Source organism: Pezoporus wallicus, unplaced genomic scaffold (assembly GCF_028554395.1).
Source record: "Pezoporus wallicus isolate ANWC-B61680 ecotype Strahan unplaced genomic scaffold, APGP_CSIRO_Pwel_v1 contig_14703, whole genome shotgun sequence".
In the NCBI taxonomy this organism is placed as follows: Eukaryota; Metazoa; Chordata; class Aves; order Psittaciformes; family Psittacidae; genus Pezoporus; species Pezoporus wallicus.
Genome location: NW_026635616.1, coordinates 620,289 through 645,624, shown reverse-complemented (window position 1 = coordinate 645,624; position 25,336 = coordinate 620,289). Strand labels below are relative to the sequence as shown.

The 25,336-nt window shown below is 49.0% G+C and overlaps 1 protein-coding gene across 3 annotated transcripts in view; it reads right to left on the bottom strand.

The window, feature by feature from the left end:
• Positions 1 to 3,809: 3,809 nt before the first annotated feature.
• The window catches only part of LOC130592598 (uncharacterized), a 54,254-nt gene continuing 32,727 nt past the window's right edge, over positions 3,810 to 25,336 (bottom strand). Inside the window, exons 4-5 of one of the 3 annotated variants that reach the window (XM_057397029.1) lie at positions 18,030 to 18,083; positions 3,810 to 6,186 (exon numbers count right to left, since the gene is read on the bottom strand). In XM_057397029.1, the coding sequence (XP_057253012.1) occupies positions 6,058 to 6,186; positions 18,030 to 18,083 (183 nt within the window). In that variant the 3' untranslated portion in view covers positions 3,810 to 6,057. The remainder of the gene's footprint in view (positions 6,187 to 18,029; positions 18,084 to 25,336) is intronic. The other 2 variants (XM_057397030.1, XM_057397031.1) reach the window with 2 other exon arrangements.

Here is a 25,336-nt window from a genome sequence, read left to right as displayed (position 1 = left end):
GAGCTACTATGCTATGAACATGTCAGACAGGAACATGCAATCGATGCTGGCCAACCCACTAACTGACTGAGCTATTATTACAGCAGGCACTGATGTGAGCAGCCACAGAAAGGAAAACAGATTTTGGGGCTCCTCATGTGTCTGGGGCTATCTGCACATCCTGTCCTGGGTTAACTGAAAACATGTGGTCAAGGCTGCGAGGCTGGTGTGCAGCTACAGCCAGAGCTAGCTCTCAAAGCATCTGCATCTTCTATTTCCTCGTCCCCTTTCTTGAGTAAGCTCACTAAAATCTAGCTCAGGAAATGGTAAGATACCAACATGCTTAAATGTCCTCCTCGTCGCTGATGTTAATTCTGCAGAGCCCTGCTGTTTCAGCTGCATCCTTTTTGGCTTGCTCACTCCCATGTGAGGGTTACCACTTGCTGGAAGACATTTGTCCTTATTTTCCTCAGGTGTTCCTGTATCCCCAAAATGTATTACATGTGTAGGATACATCTCATAAGCCTGACAGTGCTCAAACCAAACTCACTTTGCTCCTATGACACATGGACACCGGCCTGTGACCCGGTAAAGACCTGACCCACTTCAGAAACCAAAGCTGTGCCCTTGGGACCAGACTCTGCACATACTGACCATGGATGGTTCAGGCTCAACCCGGCTGTGGCAAGTGATGTGATGGATACCAGGCAGTGCTGACAAACTGGGGTGAGAGCAGAGAGGCTGAGATGGGGGTGGCAGACAGCAACCTTCCCACCTCCAGAAAGCCTTCCCACCTCCTCACCTTCCTCAGCCAGAGGTGGCATTTGTGCAGGCAGTGTTTCCTGGGGAGCAGTTGTCATTCTTTCTTTTCAGATGTGGAGCCATGTACATAGCGAGCAGCCTCCGCCTCCTGTGGTGCAGGGTTCCCCAGGGCAACCTCACACTTGGTGCAGATCCGCTTCCAGTTGTTTGCTTTGAACCTGCCACCTGCTGCTTTTATTTGATGTCCCTGAAGTTCTTGTCTGAGAAGGAACAGTGTACAATCACTCTCTATTTTGTAACCAGGTCGCTTTCTTTTGAGTCACTGTTGTCTGGGTCCCTGCTTCTTTTTAATTCAATGGCAAAAGCTTCCAAGTGCCTCAAGGACATAGATCAGGCATTTGCAATTTTTAATTCACTTTTCCTAAATATTACTGGTGTGATGCTTTGCTAAAGTCTGCCAGTTGCTGCCACAAGCGGCTAAGACTGCAGAAAGAGCAAAGAGATACTCACTGCCCTTGCCTTGGCACACGTAACCTATTTGTATACCCTCTGTCTGTGCATCACCACCTGCAAACATACAGCCTCATTCATGTCCCTCCCCAGCACAAGCTCTTCTGCCCATGCCCTAGGATCCACCAGCAGCCACCCTGCCAGCCCCACACCTGCCTGCATGCATACCCATTGCCTCCACGACTTCCTTTCCACTTCAAATATAAACAACATGCTGTAAATGTAAATGCCATAACCATATAAATGCCACTGCCAATGCACTCTGTATCTATACACCCACATGGCATCAGCACATACCCCATCCAACCCTAACCTGATACACACCCTTGAACTCATTCTTCCACCCCACACCTTGCTACAACAGGCTAAGCAGCTTCAGAAAGAGCAAGGGAAAGCCCCAGTCCTTTTGAATCTTTTTCCATGCAGATGGAAACGGGGTAGGTGTGTTTTCCAAGCATCATCGTGCTTTGTAGCACACTGGTGGTGAGTGTGCCCCAGGCGGGCTTCACATCAGGCCCTGTCAAACAGTGAGCACAGGCTCCCTGCTCATGGGTGACTGCAGGAGTACAGAGATTTCTGCATAAATAAAACATATGAAGACACACATATATATTATATTTGTGCATATATGTACAGACATCTGTGTAAGAGGATGTTTGGACAACACATCAAGAAGAGCCAGTCTTGTGGGCTGGTTGCAAAGGGACTTGCCAATCCTAGAGCACACATACAACTCACTTTGCCACTGCTGTGAGCTTGGATCCCCCTCTGCTATTTTTATAAGGCCGTAGCATTAACCTAATTAATTTGCTTTAATTGGAGAACATTATTAGCCTAAATGGTCCCACTTAAATCACAGAGAAGCCGTGGCCAAGCTCTTCAAACAGCCGCCTGTCCCCACTCACCCTCCTGCAGCTGGTTAACACAGCTGAGTGCAGCCCGGGCTGTGCCTTGGCACAGCAGTCCTCCTCTTCACAGGGCTTGTTTTCTGCTCTGCAGGGAAAGACTCAGAGCAAAGATACCTGCTTAGCAGTTACAGGCTCCCTCACCGAGCCATCACCCAAACCTGGTGGGAAGAGATCAGTGTCCTGAGCCACCTTTGGAAGCTACACTGGTAACTACAGCTGAAAAGTACCCATAAAATCTTCGCAAATACCACTAGCCTGCTATTGGCTTTAGAGATACCAAGGTTTATCACCACACTTTACCACAAAACCTGCCCTCTTTTGTCATTAACATTAAGGGCTAGCTGCAGGGAGATATAGAGGTGGCCGTGACTGAACTTAACCCACGCTGGGTTAACATGCTGGGGACCCAGACTACAGCCCTGGGTGCAGCAGCGACAGCTCACTCAGCTGACGGCACATCGCAACGCTTCACGTCAGCTTTCTGCCGTTCCCTGCTGAACCCAGGCTTTGGCACAATAGGTGCCCATACCTATGGTGTGGTTGATGCAAGATCAATGCATCCCTCTCTATGCACTGACATACTTATGATCGAGCTTTTCCGGGCAGAAGGCTGCAGATGATCAGTGTTTGTGGAGCCACAGCAGCCACCGTGCTTCTGAATGGCCTCTAGGTCCCCAAAGGCAGGTGCTGAGCAGTGAGGATGGTTTGGAATAAACATCACTTAGAAAGGTAATTCTGTATAGGAGGTATGAGAGCAAAGGGCTTGGGAGAGCAGCGGGACCACCTTAGAACCCTTGCAAAATGGGCCAAGGCCAATTAACTGTGAGCTGCAGCTGACAGAGAGGGGAGGAGGATTTCAAGAGACAGCAGGAAGCCTAGAGGAGATCAGAGCTTGGAGAGGAGGGCAGAGAAGGCCTCCTGGGAACGACTCTAAGTAGGACTGCTAAGGGAATTTAAGCTAGTATCTCTCAGGAGGCCTTGGAAAAGGGGACATAGGTAACAGCTTTGTGAGGTGCTGGCTAAGATACAGAGATAGGAGTATGGGGGAGAGACAGGAATTAGCTCAAGGAGATAGCAAGGGGTGGGGAATGCACATTACAAGTACCTGAGATGGAGTTTTCAGAGCAAGATCCAGAGGAAGGCGATGGCTACAATCATGCCACTGAGGAGCATAAGTGCTCTGGCTGTAAGCAAAAGGGCTGCTGAGAATCTTGGGATAGAGATGGAAGGTGCACTGAGGCTAAAATTGCAAGCTGAAGACCAGCTGTGTGGTCACCCACCCTTCTGTTCTGGGGGGATGGAGACCTCCAGCCAGGTCACATTCAACCTCTGAGCACTAGGCAGGTCACTCAATGGCCAAAGCACCTTCTTGATGGGGGAAGCACTACTGAGAGCCAATCAATACCATCCTATCAGGGCTAGCCTCAAAGGAAGCAGCTGCACAGGGAGCATCTCTTACATGCAAAGAATTGGGTATTCATGTTTTCAAAGCTCTTGCTAGCTGATTGTTTCCATGCTCTTGCAGGTCTGGGATTTGGAAGTGCTTGGGGCTGTCAGTGCTGTCATAGCTCACTCTTCTCCATCCTCTCCTGTGCCCCCTGGCCCACAAACACCTAGATGGTAGCAAACAAGAGACCCACCAGAGGTGTTAATATAGCAGCCGTTACACTTTATTTCATTGCTTTTTTAATTATTTTTCCAATTCAAAAACACAAGAAAAGTTACAAAAGTACTAAAAGGCATCGATATTGGCAGGACATCCCTGTGCTCCCACCTGGGGAAGGCAGCTGGCAGCACCCATGGGTTGGCAGAAACACAGCTCTGGGGCCAAGCACCTCAGCAGCTCTTGCTGAGCAAAGCCTGGGGCCACAAAGGGGCTGCTGTCCCAGCCATCTGCATGGGGAACGTGGCTCTTCAGACAAGGACCACACGTCCCGAGCACAGGGATTTGGTCTGAAGGGCCAATGCTTCCTGTCCTGCACTGGTCAGGTTGATGGGCAGCAGTTAAAAAGCAGAGGTGTGCCATCAGAACAAGACAAGCAGAGTCTCTATAGGGGCAGGAGGATTCAGCAGAGAAATTGGTCTTTCTTGGAAAAAGGGACTTACTGCAGGGAGCCACGATGCTCTGCCAGAGGTACCTCACCAACAAAAGCAAGCACACCCTTGGAGGTGATGCTGGTGCGGGGGGTGGCCCAGCTGTGGTGGCCTGGAGCCAAAGAGCAGGCAGAGCTGGGTCAGCATCTGGACAGATGTTCCCTCACCGCCTTGCCCAACTGCTCTGCCTGTCTGCGTGAGAGGCGGCTGGGGAGGGAGGAGGATAGAGATGGGGATTTGGGTCCCCAGGGCTCCACGGCCTTTGGGCTTTCCCCAAGGGTCCCAGTGAAGGGCCCAGAAAGCACCAGTGAATGCTGGTTCACTGTGTAGCCTCTTAGCGGCAGCTGGACTGACCGCTGGTCTCATCCACAGAGTGGCATCAAAGACCTCCCCACTGCAGCAGAGTTAAACCCAAATATTTTACTCACAGTTGCTCCTCTTGACCCAGGCAAGAAGTAAACTGCTCACTCCCCCTTGCACTCAGCAAGATAGAGGCTCAAGGTGGGGAGCACCTAGACAAAGAGGTTACTCTCTCTGCCAAGTGCAGCAAGGGGAAATGCCTTGTTCCTCTGCCTCACCAAAAGAGGTAAAACCTTGTTCTATTAGCTGTTGCCTTGTGGCACATGCACGCCTCAAGGACAGATCCCAGTCAAATTCCAGTGGCAGTAAGGCCAGCATGGTCCCAACTGCCTTAGGACTGTATGGAGAAATGTCCCATAGCTTCACTGGAACTCCCCTCCTACTTCTTCTACCAATAAGTGGCCACAAAACGGAGACTCTTTCTTCCACTCTATGCTATATCTAGGAATACTTGTTCCACTGGTATAAGTGTACCTGAATTTACTAGCCAGCATAACAGGGGAGTGGAAAGCTTGCTGGAGGCATTAGATTTGGTTGAGTTTGGTGATAGCCGTTACTTTTAGCATCATGCTAGGGCAGCAGGGCAATGCTGTGAAGAAATGCTGCATACTCCAGAACACAGCCTCAGCAGAGAGGAACCCAATAGCACACAGTCACCCTCAAGCTATTCTCTCTGATAATGCTGAGGACTGAGGGTGGGTGCTGTTTTCTCAGACGGCTGAACACAGACCTGCCATTCTAGAGTTTTACTCTACACATGGGAGGCTCATGCCTCTCTCATTTCAATCCCCTTTTAGATGATATCACTGAGTTGCCAGCAGACCAGCTGGAACTCACAGCTAGATGTGCCTACTACCTCTCTGCACCCCTCCTCCAAGGGTCTTCCATTCACAAGAGCTTGAAGTGAATGCAATTATAGCAATATCAGAGAGGGATCTTCCTGCTTTGCAGGCAGTCCTGTATAGCCTCTGCCTCCAATCCTGAGCTCACTTCTGAGCGAGAGAAGGATTAGATCTATAGCAAAGCACTGCAGACACAGGCACTCTTGGGAAACTGACTGGACTTGGTTTCACACCCGTGGACCACTTGTCCCTGCTCCCATATAGGCCATACTAGCCCCTGAACCCCTCCCAGAGATCAACCACCACCATCCCCAGGTTTGACACTGCCTTGGTGGCTGCCCTTGCCAGTTTGTGGACCTGACTGGTTTGTTTTGCCCTGAAAGACAAAATCTCTCCCTTTGCCACTATTCAGATATGGCATTGGTATGAAAACAGGCACTGCTGCAAAGCCATACGCTTCCTGCTGCCAGAAAAGCTGTACTGCAAAGAAGTGTCAATGTCCTCTTCTTCTCCCACCCATCCCCTTGGGTATCACCACCTCCCCTTCTCCCTGCCAGGCAGGTGGCTGGATTACAGTTCCTGAGGTTTTTGGAGAAACTCCTTCAGTAGGCACATGACGGTTCTTCCACTGGAGCTATCGGGCTCAGCGGCTTCAAGGTGCTGAGGGAACGGAAGGCAAAGGTGGATGGATCATACACAAAGTGGGGTGGCGGGCAGCCTCCATTGATGCTCTGCCGGGGAATAAAAAGAGGGATTAAGTCAGTGCTCATACAAGCTGCAAATGGTAAAGGTCCTGCCTTGAGTGCTGGTCACATCCCTCTCCAGCACAATTGCACCTCCTTGAATGAGGTCATGCTTGTACTTGCAGCAAGTGCAACATAAGCAGTGAAGCTCTTTGCTTGTGTCCTTACTCCTACCCACTGAGAAAAAAGCATGCATATCCCAACCTCCTCCAGGACTGAGATCCCTGGGATCCACATGCCTAGGACTCATTTCATTGCACCTGCAGCCAGTAAGTGAAATAGGATATCCATGATGCATGGCTCCAGACTGCAGGGTTCAATGAGGAATGGCTGAGAGATTCTCAGAGGAAAAGATCCCACTTGAAGGCCTTACAGCCTGGTTTGTACCACCGTACCAGCCACCAAAGACCATTCTCTCTTTTGCTCCCAGTGCTCAGAGCAGACCCAGAGTGCATGACAGGAGGGAAATGCTGTTCTTCCCCAGGCTCTGCCAGGACCTGTGGATCCCAGAGGAATTATAGCACCAAAGAAGTGATTCTGCTCTGTTAAATAGAAGTGTTTTCCTTCTACTTCTTGGGAACCGTTTTGTTTCTTCTCTTCCGCAAGCACAAGCACCAGTGTGGCAGCTGCTTCACAGGCACTCTTTAGCCAGGAGATGAGGTCTCACCACTTCATGGGCCAGCAGAGTATTTAATCATAATCCCATAGAGTTCTTTCCCCAGGGATAGGGATGAGCTACTGTGAGTGCCACACACTGGGAAGTTCAGAAGCTTAGAAACTCATGCAGACGTCCCGCACCCTCATCTCACTTCCATCACTGCTGGGAAGGACTTTACTATTGCTTTCATGGAGGCTACATAAGAGATCTGACCTGGGCTCTGGTGTTCTGTGCCCCCCTGCTCCCTCTTCCAGACTTTTCCTAGCAAACCCCATGGTTTCCATTGCTCAGCCTGCACTTGGGGACTGCTCTTCAAATAACAGGGCTTTTTAGGAACAATTACCACCTCTGCTGTCTCCTCTAAGACAGAGGTTCATTTTGGCTCTTCAAAGTCAGGTCTATCAGACAGCTGCAACCACAAAATGGCACGGCAAGGTGATGTTTTGATGCCACCTGCTTCTGTCCTGGCTGGGTTGTCACTTGTCATCACAGCACAGACACACACAGCTTTTCCCAGACAGCTATCAAACGGTGGGGCTCACACAGTCACCTCAAATTAGAGGGAGCTGTGGCAGTGTCCAAGCCAGGCCCTGGGTGCTGAAAGATCTGGGAGCCTCTGCCTCTAGGATCTTGGTCATAGCTGGGCCCCATAAGCCCTTCATGTCAGAAAGGGCCTCTTTAAAAGCCAGTATGGGCAGCATGTTCCTGCCTAGTTGGTACCTCCTCTGCCAATTAAGATGGGCACTTGAGAATGGAAAATGCCAACATGGTGCTTGGCCTCATCTGTGCCTGGATTTTCAGCCAGCAAATCATGCCCTGCTTCATCCCCCTGACACCTTGGCCAGCAGCATAAGAAACAAGAGAGGCAGATTTAAGGGCCCTCACTCAATAGCCACCTGCTGTGGGGTTATATATGGTGTGTGCTCTGGCAAGCCTCAGAGCTGGAGAGTAACATAGCAACCCCTATTCAAAGCTAAGGGGCAGAATAAATCAGCACATTTGTCCTTCTCCAGAGCAGAGAACGTCCCCTGCCAGTGCCAAAAGGGAATGCAAACAAAGAACCTGGCAGTCCCCTCCATTTTGAAATGCCAGACAGGATTAGGGAAGGCAGCTGAATCGGCTCATTTCTGGCACACAGCAGATGAAGAAGAGGCTGGGGAAAGACGGATCCAGAGGACAAGCAAAAGTCATCCACAACAGCCATCAAGCTTTGGATGGGAAGGTGCCCTGGGGTTTCTCTCTGGACCTTTTTCTGGGTCAATGTATGGGGCAAAGAGCTTTCCCAGGTACTGCAAGGAACACAGCACATAACAAAGGCTGAGGAGAAGGACAGGGATGTGAAAAGACAGGAGGATGCAGAGATTCACAGTTGGTCAGGGAGCTGCAAGTAAGGCGCAAACTGCACCAATCCTGCCTCTTCATCACGGAACCTCTCAAGCAGCCACAAGATGATGTCTGGCTTTCAACAGCACAGCTACCACAATGGCAGGCAAAGGCAGGGTGGGAAGAGCCCTGCAGGCAGTAACAGGAGGATGCTGTAATGCAACCACCTTAATTCATGGCAACCCTGGGACCAATCTGCAGTGATTTATAACCCTGAGCAGTATGGGTCTGTCTTGCACCTATTCCGTGACTGATAGAGCAGCAACTCCGCTAGGAAGAGCAAGCACCGGCACCAAATCACTCCACACTCTTCTTGCAGAAGAGCATGTTTTCTTTGGAGCCTTATCCTGCCCTGGGGATGACCAGACCTGATCTGGCTTAGTCCACTACACCATTTGGGATCACAGCATGTGGTGGTCTGGCTCTGATGAGTAGCACAAGGCAAAGCTCTGTAGATGTATTCCCAGAAAGAAGATGGATAGGGCTGGCTGCCAGAGAGGGAAACATGTTCCTCCCACCCTATCACTTGGGCCAGCTGCCTCTCTGTAATGTGGGCACACATCCTAGCTAGCCTGCTCTTCCCCTCGGGTGCCCAGTGCCAGCCTGGGATGCCTAGGATATCGCTCTGACTACAGAAGGCTGTTAGAGTGGTTGCTGCCCCTGCAGCAGCTCCAGGGAGCTTGCTATAAACCTGCCTGACAGCCCCTGCTGAGCAACCCCAGACCAGCTCCTGCAGAGGCTCCTTAGAGCGCAAACAGTCCGCGCTCGACATTAAAGGCCGGTGCGTTCACTCTAATGGCATTCAGACAGCTGGGTAACTCGCACAAAATGGAGCCTAATATGGGCCCTGTGCTAATGGCAATCATTAACCAGGGCCCTCAATTTGTTAGGCAATGTATTTACACAGCTGGAGAACGGCCTGAGACACGAGCACTCAGCTGCAGGCAGGATGGGGCACACGCTCCATCACACGTGCCCGTGCTCACTTGCACACGCTCACCTGCTCTCACACGCCTCGGGTTCTCCCCAGGACACAGGCACTTGTCCACATCCCTCTGTGCACACACAGACCTTCTCGTGACTTGGAAACCGAAAGGAGAGCTGTCCCTGCTCATACAATTCTTCTCTGCTCACATCGTAACTCAAGGCAAGCAGGGCTTGAACTCCACGGGCATCAGGGGACAGTCCAAGGCAGCACAGCTCATCACTTGCTTATAAAACTGCCCCGAGCAGGAGGTTGTTTCAGTACCTGCAGACACCTGTGCTGCCTCATTGCACGCCTCATTTGAGTTAGAGGAGCTCCTAAGGGACCTAGCTTGGGTTAAACTATGTGCAGACCGCCTTGGTCGCGTACACTTGTCAGCATGCACACAGGCACACGCTTCTTCCTCCACATACACCCACCTACACGCACACTCTTGCAAACCTGTCACCAACTGCATTACCACCACTGAATACAGGTGGTAAATAGGCAGCCAGGCTTGAAGCGTATCTAAAGCACATTAACAAAGCAGCACAACAGACGATGGTACAGATAGCGACCGGATGCAGGTGCCTCAAAGAAGACCAGCAAGATTAAACACCACAGAAGAAATGCAGGATTTCAATCATATTAGCAGCCCTCAGAAAGCAGAGAAATGGGAACTGCTTCATAAATCCATCTGTAACATGATTGTACATACCAGCAAGGAAGAAGTGCATAGGAATCAGATAAAACAGGTAAAGCATAAGCCTACTGAAACAAACACACATTCCTTCTAGAAACCCATCCCTTACCCCTGTGAAGTCTGGGAAAATATCCCAAATGCAGATTGTGAAACAACTTTATTTTGGACTCATGATCCCACAGAAGTGAGGTTCTCTGGACAAAGCAGAAGCAAGCACAGCTCCAAGCATGCTTTCAGCTGTGGGAATGACAATCCCCACAGGAGGGGTAAAAGAAGTTACCTAACACAACAGTGTCTTAGAAGGGAGTGGTGTGCCAGGGGTGATACAAAACTAAGCCCTGCTTAATACTCTTTGGTCCTCTTTCATAAGTGCTCTAGTATCCTGGTGGGATTCAAAATCAGATCAGCTTGTGCACTCTGCCAACCCATCCCTTACTCAGGGCCAACGCAGCACAGGAGTCCCTTCTTTTTCCTACCCTTGGGCCCTGCTGATTGGGAAATGCTGTCGAGCTCTGTTTAAAGGATACTGCCTTCCAGTGGTGGATGCCTCTCAGTGGTGGGCGAATGATCCCTTTGCAGTCTGCAGACTCACTTGTTAAAAGTCCTTTGGGATGAAAGGCACCATGTAATTGCAAGTTGTAAAGGCGCATCCAATTCCCACCACTGCCCTATGTGGAAAGGAATAAATTCCCAAAAGAGCCTTGGCAAAGACAGATGTCTGCGTGCTTGAGACAGCTGCCTTGCCCAGGAGTAGACAGAGCCAGAGGTAGTACTGATACTCAACTCAGGCAAGGCACAGAGAGAGTAAAGGCTGTCAGACTCCATACTGGAGCATTTATAGTTACACTGCTTTTGATTCCACTCTTCATTCTCCTTCCACTCACCCCTGCCAGGTGGTTAGTAAAGAAACTGATGACACTTCAACCTTGATGGGTGAAACCATCAGCTGTGAGCAAGGGAAGGGGACCTTCATACTTGCTCCTAGCTATATTCCAAACATGGCCCTGACCAAGCCACTTCCTCAGTTTCTCCTATCCTGCTTTCAGCTGGGATAGAGAAATGTTCTTTCTAGTAGCTGGTACAGTGCTGTGTTTTGGATTTAGTATGAGTATGAGAGTAAGGGTGATAACGCACTGATTTTTAGTTGTTGCCCAGTAGTGTTTATATCAAATCGAGGACTTAGATCTTCTCATGCCCTGCCGGTGTGAAAGCTGGAGTGGCACAAGGAATTGGGAGGGGACACAGCTGGGACAACTGCCCCAACTGCCCCAAGGGATATTCCACACCATATGATATCTGCTCAGCATATGAACTAGGGGGACGTTTGGAGCGATGGTGTTTGTCTTCCCGAGTAACTGCTAGGTGTGATTAAGTCCTGCTCTCCAGGAGATGGCTGAACATCTGCCTGCTGATGGGAAGTGGTGAATGAGCTCCTTGTTTTGCTTTGCTTCTGTGCGTGGCTTTTGCTTTACTTATTAAACTGTCTTCATCTCAATGCACAAGTTCTCTCGCTTTTACCCTCCTGATCCCACTGGCTGTGTGGTGCCTAGTTGCCAGCTGGGGTTAAACCGTGACATACACCACAGTCAGGCAGCCAGGATGAACTAATTACCATCTAGGTGTGGGGACCTTCCATGAGAGGCGATTTCCTTTCAATTACAGTCTTGCTTCAGGCAGTTTTCAAGAAATAGTGGCTGACAAGCAGGACCAGCTCCTCCAGTGGAGCAGCAATTCACATTTAACTGCTGCTTCCTTAACTCCTGGAGGGCCTCTGACAATTTATTCCAGTCACAGACCTGGAGCAGCAAAAAGAGTAGCTTTTCAAAGGCAAGCCCCTTTCCTCCTGGAAGTCTCCTCCACATCCAGGTTCATATACAGTTTAACTTCAACTAAAAGATATAGCATAACCGAACTTCATTCCAAGACTATCCTCCCTTCTCTTCCAAGAAAAGAAAGGGTCAACTCCAAACACTGTTCTGACAAGGAAAACAAAACTCTGCAGTGAGCTTTGTTTCCCTGGGTTCTCCATTGCCCTTCCCTACAAGGCTGAAAGGGCTGTCTTCCTCCACCAGCGTACGGCTGCCCAATACCAACTTCCTTCTGTGCAACCACGCTGCAGAGAGCAGTCCAGCAGTTTACAAACACATCACTGTTCTTCTCTGAAGAGAAGGAAACCCCTTGAGAATCTATCAAACATCTGCACATCTGTGTGCAGAGTTGTCAGATGGCTACTACCACACCTAAGAGAGGTGCAACCAGACAGACACCACCAAACTTCTTTGGAAGGTGCTTCAAAGGACCTAGCAGATGCTTGCTGGTCACTTGCCCAAAAGCAGAAATAAGCCAGTTTCAGCTACGGGTCCCTGCTGGCACCAGTGAGCTAAGCCTTTCTTCTCCTCTCTCGCACATCTTTGAGATGTGTCTTTGAGAAAGCTGTTTGCAGGCTTTGATTTGCCAGCCTGACAACCTGAAGGAAGGAGGCTGCATGCTGAAAAGGGACAGATGGGTCATTCAGAGGGGCAGGCTGTCAGTGGTCCCTGGCCAACCTGAGGAACTCACTGCTCCACGGTCCGGTCCCAGTGAAGGTCATGCTCCGAAGGCCACACAAATCTCTTACGAACAAGTGAATGTACCCACATGCCCCTACTCATGAGCTGTGTCTTGTCCCCACTTTCTCTCTGTCTGATACAGCGGCCTGTGCTTCCCTAAACACACCTGCAGCAGCTCCTGCACGCACCACAAGGTCTGTGTGTGCCTGAGTGGGATGACGAGCGGGCATGAGAGGAGCTCCAAGCACCCACAAGACACACACAAGGCACAATCTGACCCTAAGTCTAAAGTCTGTACCTAAGTGACACCACCTTTTCCTCTCCTCCTTCCCCACCTTCCCCTTCCCTCCCTGTGTGGCAGGAACATTGTCCCTGCAGAGAGATCAGAGCCAACTGCCCTCGCAGCCCTCCTCCCTTCAGGCCAGGAGCCCCAGCTACCATGCTTCTGACACAGCAGGCGCGTGGTGCGTACTTGTGCACGTGCAGCTTCCAGTTTGGATGAGGCCAGGACAACCTGCCTGCCTCTGGCCAGGCAGGCTGGCACAGAGCAGCACGTGGCTTGCAACTTAAAGGGAACGCAGATTAAAACTGCAAAGCGAGTATTAATTACCCTGGCATGAGCAGGCTGCAAACACATGCTGACACAGCTCGCTTGCCTCTGGACAAACCGCCCCCAAGTGCGGGAAGTAGGTGTATTATGGGAGAGGTGTGTGGGGAAAGAGGATTACAGCTCTGGGGACTGGGAGAGGGAATGGGTGCCAGGTTCCCACAAACAAAGGGGAGCGGGGAGCAACTGCAGTGGGACTGGATGCGGTGGCAAAAGACATGCCTGATGTGCCATCTTGGACTCGAAGCTCTGCTGGAGAACAGTGGCAGAGCCACCGTGACCCTCCGCCATCCCCTACCCTTCTCCCTCTGCTCTACCACCCAGGTGTGACCAAATCTGTCCCCCAGTCCCTTGCACCATGGTGCCGCCAGCCACAGCCACCACCCAGGGCTGCACCTCTGCCCTAAACTCCTTTCTACCCCTTTTCCACACCCCCCTTCTTAAACCAGACCCGTAAGCCACATCTGACCACAAAGCAAGGACAGCGCTGCGAATAGGAATAGGAGGGATGTCAGCCTCCTGACTCACCAGCCACTCTCTACTTTCATAATGATGTCTGGATTATGCAGCTCTTGGTGATTCCACAACATCCCTTCGGCAAGCACTTACATGATATAATGGGTGCAAGGGCACACATAGCAGGACTTATGAAAAGCAGGCAGCACTAAAAATCCTTTAAGGAAGCAGGAAAAGAGACATGACAGTCCCTCTTCTGGCTGCTATGGACAGGCTGAAGGCTAGCTAGCCTTTGCCATGAAACCTAATGAAAGCAATGCTAAGTAGAAGAACATCTAGAGCCAGATGCTTGGGATTGTTTTTAACAGAGGCATTCCCACCTTGGCTACACTGAATCCAGAGGAAACTCTGGACAAAGTCTTTTGTCAGGAATTATTCACACTAAGGGCTGAGGTTCTCCAGGGCCAGCTATCACTGCACAGAGACCCTCAGCAGGAGCAGACAGCTCAGGGGCTGGGTTGGGAGCATGGGGGGAACTGGTTCCCTCAATAAGCTAATGGATATTCATACTCTCACTTAGCAGAGGACCTTCTCGATTTTGCTCAGCACACATGTGCCTATCCACAGGAGACAGGAGCCCACACGGGGAACTGGAATGTTAAAACCTCAATGAGCAGCCTCTGCACAGCAAGTAACCCAAGGATGCTACCAGCGAGGGAGATGAGTCTCTCTCATTGCTTCTAAAGGGCAGGTTCAGGTTTAGGCACACTAAGGACAACCAGGACAGTTTGACAAACTGTTAGCTAGCTGCAGTTTGGGATCTCTGCTGCCTGAGATGTCAGAGCCATTTGTATTGCATGATAGGGTACGAATAAAGACACAGCTCAAGGTATGTGGTTTGAAGATCAAAGTCCAGACTTCAGGTCTCCTCACACTGTCTCTCTTTGGGCAAGTGCTGGTTTCTCAGTTTAACTCTGCCTCTGGGATGCTATATTTAGCAGTGCTTGCAAAGCGCACTGGGAGCCTGTGATGGAAGGAGCAACATATGTGTGTGTATGTACACAAGGTCTTCTGACTTTTTAGAAACCTTTACCTCATCTTGCGTGGCCAGAACGAGAGGTTTCACCAGCACTACTCTGTCACCTAGCCTGCCTTACATTTGTGAATGGCTCAGGTGTCTGCCAAGAAGGTATCTCCTGCTCAGCTCCAACATGAAAAGGTCCCTTATTTTAGGAGAAGAAAACCTAGCATGTTTCTGCAGTGGCCTTTTATAGGATGCAGATGCAAGAGATACAAGAGAGGGAAGTCCTTCCAGGGATCTGGCCTCTGGCCAAGCAGAAGGCATTCTCAACATTGATAAGATCAAGGCAAGAGCACAAGAGGTTTATATTCTGATTTAAAATTCCTATTTTGTTTTTACATAGCAGAAAACATCTCTCTGATCGGCCAGGTTATCAGATTGGCCTTGAAATCCTTACTCCCTCTCTGCCTGCTCCAACAAGAGCTCTTGAGATACCCAGGGGCTTGCCAGTTGGGTCTTCCACCCACCTGCTGCTGAGATAAGCCCATTCAGAGATTGCAGGTAGGAATTTGTGAAGGAAGAACAAGAATAGGACTAGATGAGTGTCTTGTAAAAGGGCTTGGAGAACTGAAAACTTGTGGTATTACAGAAAGACTTTGGAAGATGGGTCTCTGCATCCAGAGCTGGCTACAGCTGACCAAGCCTGGTCCAGGGCAGAGGCAGTTACCTGTGAGCACGAGCACATCCTTCCAGTGCAAAGGGAGTGTCTCCATGCAACCCCCAGCTGAACCATGCAAACATGCTCTGGATGCTCAAATACCCACACGCATGCTGTACCCCTCATCCACACCTACAGCCTTGCTTTCAGTTACACACATTACACCAGCTGAGCAGGTCTGCACACACGCATTGCCCACCTCACTGTGCAGCACCCATGGAGGCTCATGCCAACCGCTCCCCTTGCAGTGACATGTGCTATGCTACACATATATACTATGTACAGATCCATACTTCATACACACACTGTCACCTCTAACTGATCTCTGCCCGAGGGGCTGATTCTCCTGTTCCATTACCCTTTACTGGGGGGAAACAGAAGCAAGATTTTTTGAGCATTATTTTCCCTTCACTATAGGCCCTCCCCTTGCACAGCTGCTGTTCCCAAACACATTTCAACACAACTGCACTGCTGGACGTTTGGGAAGTTTATTAATCTCTCTGCCTTAATCTGTTCAAGTTCTTAGGCTTGTCACATCACTGTCCTATCATCCCTCTTAAGAACTGCTGAATGAGTAGAAAGGTTGCAGCCTGACACCACCTGAGCTGCCCCTTGGGGAAGCTGAAGGGAACAGTGATAAGGTGACACTTTAGTGTTAAAACAGCACGTGGAGAAGCAAAACCCCACCTCACTACCGTGTGAAACACTGTCCTCAGCAAAGACTGGACAAAAATGCTTCACTGATGTTACTAGCAGGTCACTGCCATTGTCATCCTCACAAAGGAGGCAATAAGCATAATCCTTTCTCCTTCACTCTATCCGGCAGCAGAACTACAGGGAGAAAACAATCATGCCTTAGTGGCTGGACTGAGATTTCCCTTCATAGGACAAGAGCATAGCACCATCCTTCAGAGGTACTGACCTCTCTCAGCTGCTTCCAGAGCTGAGGCACCTCAGCAAGGTATTCTGCCAGGGACCTGCTGCCTCCTAAGCTAGATATACTAAAGTGGGCACTTGCAATCACTTGAAAAATGGAAGCAAAAATGGTCTCCTTTACCTAATGACTCTGCCACTGTGACAGACCAACAAGAGACAGTGAAGTATCATATGCTATTGTCATGGAAACCACATGAGCACCTCAGGTATAGAGATGCGCTGCCACAGCTTGGCAGGGCTGGCCAGAGAAGCATGGATTCTGTGCCATCTGTCAGAATGGTGTGCTCTCAGTTTCTGCTGTTTATTTTAGTGTGAGCTGACATGGGCTCAGCAGGGAGCAAAGGGGTAATTCTGCCTCTCAGATTCTCCAGGGACACAAGAGTAGTTGCAATAATGAACTCAAGGTGTCAGAGGAAACCGCGCCACTGAGGCATCACTGGAACCCCAGGGACTGAGGGACTGACATCAAGCAGCACTGGAAATAGCTACAGGTCCAGGGACACCCAGGAAAAATAGTAGAAGCACATGGACAGGCATAAAGGAAGGTGATAATCAAGCCGCACTAAAACACTGCAGCAGGATTAGACTGTCAGTAGGTCTGAAGGACAGGCACAGCATGGGAGAGCTCACAGGGCACAGGAGGAGACAGCTCTAGTTAAAACAATCCAAGCAGGAGCACAAGAGATGATAATAGATCAGGATTAATTGTGCAATCAGAAGTATCAGGTCATTGTGGGGATGCTGAAAGACAGGACTGAAGCGCCCTAGCAGAAGGCATGTAAGGGAGTTGGAGAAACACTGTCCAGCTCTGCACAAGGTTCTAGCCAGGCCAACCTGCTCCTCCTCCTCTCAAATACCAAATTCACCATAGGGGCACTCAAAAGCATGCCCATAAACAGAAGCACTTCTGGGTGCACAAAGGCATCAGTCCCTTTTCCTGCTGGACAAGCTATAAACCCTGAAGGATCCTGGTCTGTCATTCATCCCTCCTGCAAGACTATAATTGCTGCAATGAAAGCAGCAGCTTTATCACAAAGGCTGTCTGTTTTCTTCATCCTGACCTGGTTTTGCCTGTGTATCACAAACATGGGGAGCATCAGATGGGGCTCAGTGGACTAAGGCACTTGTTTTGGCTGCAGCGTGCAAGGTCACAGACACATCTCCCACAACACTATCCAGTACTGACCAAAAGAACGCCAAGGTACCCATGGAAGAGACAGGCTGGATGAAAAGTCAGGGTATAGGGTGCTAGAGACAGACTCAGAGGTGCAGGCAGCATAAATTACAAGCAGGAGAGTTGGGCAGACCTAGCCCTGCCAGGCATGTGTGTGCTCAAGCATGGGAGATGCTCAGACACTGCAGTGTCAGCCCAGCTACAAAGCCACCCAAGCAATCTAGCCTTCTTGTCTGCCATCATTCAGTCTCACATGCCATGCAGTTCTGCAGGTATAGTCCATTTTCTGCAGCTGCCTACTCAGTACCTCTCACCTCTACCAACCACCACTTGTTACCTCAGATTAGCACTTCCCTCAGCCAAGAAGGATCCAAATGACACCCTACAGGACAGATATGCATAGCTGTATGAGCTCACAGGAGGGAATGTAGTTTCACTCCAAGAAAGCTTTGAGCCCACAGCCTCCAAAACAGAAAAGCCAGTGTATTATTAGCCTCATCAGCACCTAACCTAAATTACAAGTAGCAGCTTTTGTTATGCAGCTGATCAAGCCACAGGAAACCTCCACAAATAATCTTCTGGGTATAGATGTTCACAAAGAATCACCACATTCAGATACATGTGGAAAGATGCAGGAACTGGACCAGAAAAGGGCAACTTACACGAATTTTAATTACTCTAGTCTTCGCTCCACAATTCTTCTTAAGCAGCATCTTCTGAAAGAGAAGTAGAATCCAGGGATTAGTAGCAGTAGCACGAGGGAACAGAAAGAGGGAGGTTGCAGGGAATCTCTTTTCATCAACATTTAATTAGCAAACAAGATGGATGGATGGGTAGGTGAGATATGAAAGGCTAAGAATTACTAGAGGTGGCCTGACCTGAGACTGTCCCACCCACCCTGCACAGTCCCTTGGCAGTGACTGACACCCTGGGATCTGAAAGAACATACAAGAAATTCCAGGGAGAAAGAGATGGAACAACTGCCTAAAAGGAAGTTTCTTCTGTCCATTAGCAGTTAGACTTTGCCCTGATGCAGGTGAATTTATCTTCCTTTCGTGAAGAAAAGAATAGTGTATTTAATGTAAATGTGGATGTTCTCATTATTTAATAGCTATTTTCATTATGTTTATTTAGAATTAAAAAACAAGGTAAAAAGCACCTGCCCACAGACCTAAATCCCCTTGCTATATACTGCAAGGGCCATTAAAGTTGCCATAACACATGAACTGCACAACTTAGCAAACAGGATATCCTTCAACCAGCAATTACTGTGCGTAACTACAGAAATAAACAGGTGAGTTACAGCTTTATCCCAGTTCCGAGGCAGTGCTTTGAAAGTTGGCAAGTGAATAAAATCATTCCTTCCCCTCAAAAAACCTCCAAAAAGTGACTCAGAGTGGAAAAACAAGGCTTTAAGAGAACAGTTTTTCCCATAAATACTTCAACTACATTTTTATGACAAAAAGCTTGGTGATGGAGGCGCATCAGGAAGAAGCTTCTCCACCAGCTTTTGAAATAAAGAATAGATTTTCCTAGCTCCTGCTTGTTTTCAAAGAATCAGGTTGTAAAAGAGTCCTGATTCTCAGTTTTCAAGGCCCATCCTTGAGGGGAAGAGCACTGTTGCAGCAGAACATATCCTGCTGCATCCCATTTGACTACAAGCTGCATGACTTTGGGCAAGACTCTCAAAGTTCTCTAAGCAAGGTTCTCTAAGCTCCTGTAACATGAGCTTTGCAATGGTACTTGGCTGAACCCTCAAGGATGGAGCAAGGCTGTGACACCTAACTCCACAGTGCCTCAGTAGCACCACAGGATCCTCAGCTGAAAGGGGAAAAGTATCTTTAAACACAACCCTGTCAGCCAGGGAGCAAGCAAACCACTTTCCAGTGCAGTCCAGAAGGGTCCAGTGCCTAATGAGGTCGCATCCACAGATCCATCCCCCAGTGACTCCATCACAGTGCAACAAAAGACATTATTTCCCATGTATCAGTTAGCTGAGGCAGCAAGACCTTAAATTTACTCATCCTGACCTTCTACTAAAACGCACAGGGAGGAAAAACAGAGACAGCAATTACAAGGCAACAATTAAGACTGTCTGAAAAGCTTGAACTAGCCCATGGGTGGATGGATGGACGGATGGTCAATACAGCAACTCTACCAAGAGGAATTCAAGTGCTCAGCTATATCCCAAACCCTGTATTTCTGGCAGAAAAATCAGGTGCTCTTTTAGCAGTGCTGTTGTGATGAGTTTTAACCACATGAGGATCTTACCACTATTTGCACTGTTGCTACAACGTGCAGCAAGAGCACGATGCCCTACATAACAATTTTTGTTAGTTAATAGAGATCTTTGGTGTGCCTCTTGATGAGCTTAGAAGTAAAATGGGGACATGACATCCCCTTATCCACAGGCTGTAAAACTGGAGCATAAGCCTCAGAGGGAAGTCTCTGGAACTGCTGGATTTTCCTCCTTCCGTTTAAAGTGGAAGTGGAGCAAGACCATTTGTGCTGTACTCTTCCAACTTCACTGCAAGATCCCAAGAACATCATAGCAGACAAAACGGGGGGGGGGGGGGCAGACAGCGAGCAAGCCAGCCACATGATCCTGCAGCTAAAAATGAATAAACAGAAGGCCAGTTATCAAATGTTATTCTATTTAATCAAATTGCTTCCACCTCACTTGCAGCCACACACTCGCTGCACCCAGCACAGTAAAGCCATGCTTTACAAAAAGTAAGTTGAGCATCTTTGTGTGGTTTTCCATTCCTTGGTTTTCCCTTTCCTTGCCAAACCTGAGTGCAGACTTCCAGTCGGGGAAGCTAAAATGCAGTGATGCCTAGCAACAACCAGGGACTTTCCACGGCAGCCTCTCCTCCTCATCCTCCCTCTGGAGACCTCCACGTCACAAGTCAGCCAGGAGATGCAGCAACACATTAACTCCTATTTACACAGATACAGGGTAGAGCTGAAATAACATTTATTTGGCTACATGACTTGCAGTAGCCTAAAAGCAGGAGAAATGGCATATAAGAAAGGTGACACATTCAGTTTAGTAATTATGTGATTGTTCCTAACTACTAAGCCAACCTGGAAGTGCAGTTTTGTTTCCGAGTTATTTTTTGGGAGCTATGACAAGGAGATTTGCTGAAGGTCATAGAAAAAGTTGCAGAGCTGAGAATAAACGGTAGGGTTTGGTTTCTGAGATTCTTTCTTCCACCTGCAGAAAAGGAAATGAAGAAGAGGCAGCGTCTGTGTCCAGTTTTTAATTTCAATTAAAAAGGCCCTCCTGTTGGTCTCTGACAGAACTGCTGGCATCAGAGCTGAAACCTACAGATTGGGAGCACTCTTATGTGCACCAAGGAAAGTTTGTTTTATGATCCTCTACTTAAAAAGAGGAAATGACATGACTAAGGAAACATGGAAAGTCTTTTTAAGGGCACAAGAGTTATGTCTCTCTCTAAAAATAAGACTAAATTGGAATGGTTTGGGTTAAACTCCCAGGAAACAGCAGAATCTGGTCAGCCTAAAAACCCTCCCACCAGTCTCACCTCCTGTTACACAAATACTTTCTGTTTATAAAGCCAGTGACTGTGCTCTGGATTCAAAAGAAAGCTGCAGGGACTGGAAACGACCACTTGGAGAGTTACATATTTACCGAGTAAGATGTGGTAATGAACCTCTGAACAGGCACGTGTGGCTTTGCTGCACATCGCTGCCTCATCAAGATACCACATTAAGAGCAGAGATGAACCACCACCCCTGCTTCCCCCAGAGCACAGCTCTCTAGTGCAGCCTTGTTTTAGCAGAGATCTCCGATTAAGCTCCAAGTCCTCTACCACTAACTTAAGCAGTAATGAACTAACCCTACTAACTAATGAACTAACACCCTAACTAACTAAGGGTGTTAAGTGTTGCACACATGTATTTGCTTATGTACACAAGCTCCTGTACCCAGATCTACTGCATACAAACTGTATTACCTAGATGATTGTAACAGATACTAACAAAATACAGGTATTCTTAACAGAAAGTCATTCTAGGAATAGTGAAACTCTCAAGAGGGATGAATCTATGTCACACTACTGCAGCTCAAAACTAAGTACTTACCACTGTGCCAATGAATGGCTTAAAGACGGGCATCACAGCTAAACATTAGAATATTTAAGAGTTTGAACAATCTCTTAAATCACTGTACAATGCAAAGGACCAGCTTATATGTTAATAAACACCTTTCATCTTGCATCTGCTTTGTATGTGCACAGTTTTAGAGTGATTTCATTTTCACTACCTCCATAGGACAAAGCAACAGCTCTTCTGTCTACTGGTGGGGGGTTATTATCTTAACTTCATTATCTGGTTGCAGTTTTAAACCTAAGAGCTGGATGCTGTTTAACTGCTACCACTTTTTTTCAGAGCAGTTTAGTCTATGTCATGCAAGAGAGCACAGGAACTCTCAGTTCAACTTAACCCATGTAATTGACAACAAATCAGTGCACTTCATCAAATGGTCCATACTGATACACAATCTGCTTTGCTTTGACTGAATAATTTTGCACCTATTTTCACTTGTTTAATGGAAAAGATTTCAAAAGTGAAGAATTTGTTTCAGTAACTGTGCTGCCACTTGATTCAAAAACCAGACTTTCAGAAGAACATCAAGCAGGCCAGAAGTCTGCCTTTCATTAGTTTTCCTGAGGACCCTCCACAGCACTTTGAAGACACTGATGTGTCTGTCACTTGTTGGCATCTTAAAGCTCTTGACAGGATACGAAGGTTAAAGCAGACCAAGTTTTAGGAAGTCTCTTCAGCTCCATAACTCTTGTTTTACTTCCACGCTGTTAACCCTACCACTCTGCTTCCCAGGTGTCTGGAGTCTTCCAGAAACAAGGTAGATCAAGCTTGAATGTCCATCACAGAAAACACGTATGTAGAAACAGACTGATGATGCTTCGTTGTTCAGAAAGAACTGAAAGAAACATTGCGACATGAGTAGAAACTGTGCTCTAAGTCATAGCAGAAGGCTGATGTGAAGGAAAAACCATGCCCGGTGATGTGATGGCCATAAAGAGAAAAAAAACGACAGCAAGGCAGTGAAGCAGCTCTATGGCCCAACAAGCAGAGGGCTGAAAAGCCCTCAACAAGATGCCTCTTGTGAGGGGGAAGTGAAGCAGACGCCAGTGCAGAGGCAGTGCCAGTGTGTGAGCTCCAGCCCAATGCCACTCCTGGTGCACGCACAGAGCTGGCCAGGGGAGCACAGCCCCATGGCTCTTCTCTCCTGGGAAGGCACTGGAGCGCAAGGAGCCTGCCCGACTCATTTCCTGCTGGCCCCTGGAGCCTGGTTTGGGCCATGAGACGCAGCCTTCCGCACCAGCCCGCTGCTGAACACGGCCTGTCCCAGCCCACCGCTGCCGAGGCAGGGAGAGCGCACGGAGGGTTAAGGCGCAGGGCAGGAGCGCAGCTGCGGGCAGTGGGCAGATGAGGTCAGGGCCCCGCACAAAGTGGCTATTGTGCAGCACACTGCTGCTGCAGGCTTCTGCTTGACCAAGACCCAACTCCGGCCCACCGCGGGGCATGGGGTGGGTGGCCCAGGGGTCCGCAGGGGCAGGAGGCTCACGGCTGCTGGACACCAGAGAAAGGGGACACACGCAGGCAAGCAAAGCAGCAGCAGCACCCGCCTGGTACCGAGTGGAGCATTGCAGCAGGGTGAATTAAAGGAAGGGGATCGACTACCTCCAAAGGCAATGCTCCCACAAGAGAGGCCCCAGCCAGAGCTCAGTGGGGATGCTGAAGTTATCAGTCCCTCCCTCACACAGCACCGGTGCCTCTGGGCTTAAACATCAGAGCCCAGTGCTCTCTGCTTTCACAGACATCTCCTATCCAGGAGCACAGTGCTCCATGCCCATGCAGCAGAGCACAAGGGAGCCAGACCACGGCTCCTGTCCTTCTGCCAACGCAGTTATGGGTGCTCTGCAAGGGGCAAAGCTGGCTCTGCCCTCCCAGTCGGTTTAGGAGGATAACAAGGAAAAAACCTTTCAAATCTATTTTGTAGGTTGATTTTGGACTGGATCTTTAAATTCCTTGGCACTGAGCAGTGCTGCTAGGACACTGGCATCACCTTTTAGCTCTGCAGTACAAAAACTGTATGGAAGAAGAACATCACAGGCTCCTCCTTGCTGCTGTAAAGCTAAGGCAACTCCAGCTGACCTTACCCCCCAGCCAGGCTCAGGCTCACAGGCACACATGACTATAATCAGCAGAGAAACAAGAGGGGCAGGCCTTCCCAGCTCCCTGCCCAGCCCCTACATCAGCACAGCACCACGAGGGCTGCACTTCACCCACAGCCTTAAATCATGGTTATCATCTGTCAGTCTGCAGACTGCTCCACCAGAAGTTAAACAGCCTCACAGCACTTTAAAATACAGTGCTTTGGCCAACAGGCTCCTCCTAGGAAAACAAACTCCAGCATCCAAAGACTGTAAGCTGTGGTAATGCCATGGAATATCCTGAAAAGCTTTGGAGTTCTTTAGCAAGTCCTTTCTATTTCATATTCAGTTGAATTAGTCATCAACGCTTCTTTTGCAACATTTACCCTCAATCTGCCTTCAAAACATCAATACATTTGGTCTTTCAACACTATCATAAAGGGACCCCATCTCTATCAGACACAGGAGCCCCAGTTTTCCAGGCAGCACCTCTGCCAGCAAGTGGCACGAATCCATGGCCTTCATATAGTGCAAACACTGACCACTTAGCATCTCTGGGCAGGGCAGCAGAGGAAATGCTGATTACTAAAGTGATCACTGAGAACAAATTCAAACTAGAAGCGAAACAAAAAACCAGACAAGGCTTTACAAAACAGAGCACTGCAGGGACCTGCCCGAGACCACACATGGCAAACGGTGGACCATGAAAGGCACAATAAACTAACTTCTGTGGTTAGCAAAATCCCTTCTAATCATGGTCCCATTCATCACCCTATTTTGTACACTACTAGGAGCGGTTCAGCTGTCACTGCTTAAGAGACATGGGTGAAAGCCTACAGCAAACACAAAATGGCCCTGAACCAGGGGTGAGTCTTACCTGGCAGAACAGCAAGTCTATCCCACAGGTGATTGCTCTCTAAATAAGCACAACCCAGTTGCAATGCCCACTACAAGAGAGTGTGAGCCCAAGCCTGGCCAGGAAGGTCTGCCACCTGGCAGGGCATCTGAATTCCCACCTCTCCCAGGGAGCAGGAAGCAGATAAGGTTATTAAATTACAGGCTGCTTTTTGAAGTTCTGACTATTACACTACTGCCATAGCTAATGCAAACACAGCTACCAGTTTACACAGTTATGGTCTAAGCAAACAGACTGGCCAGGTGACTGGTTTTCTACTGCTCCTCTGTCACCTTTGTGGCATATGGTCTCCAGATATGCTCTGGATCTGTACAGAAGCCCTGTCCCCCTAGGCACAGAGAAGAGGCCAGATTTGCCCTGGCACTTTTACCACTAGCCCTTTGATGTGAATTTGGGGATGGAGGAAGTGAACACTGCACGGTGCATCTCTGGCTCAGCAGCCACTTCCCCTGCTGGTTTGCCTGGCAGGGTCTGAGTCTGCTGGTCTGCAGGGTGCATCAGATGGTTCATCTATTCACTCCTCGCCAACCCCAAATCCCTCACTGGTTTTCTTTGAGGCCTGGAAAGAATGCAAAGCTCCATTTGCGTAGCAAGCAGACATGACCAAAACCTCCAGCACCTGTGGAGTAGCACAAATACAAAGAAGGAGCAAGATTCATTAATTCCCCATCACTCGGCTGCACTTGCCAAAGTTATCAAAGTTCAAATGCTGCGCTTGCCCCTCCTGCTCACTAGAGCCTGGGAATGGAGGAGGGAGGGGCGTGAAGGGACAGAAGGCTCTAGTTTCACAGCTGGCAGGCATGGTAGCAGCTCTTGAGGAAAAGCTGACAAGGCTTTTAATTCAGGGCTG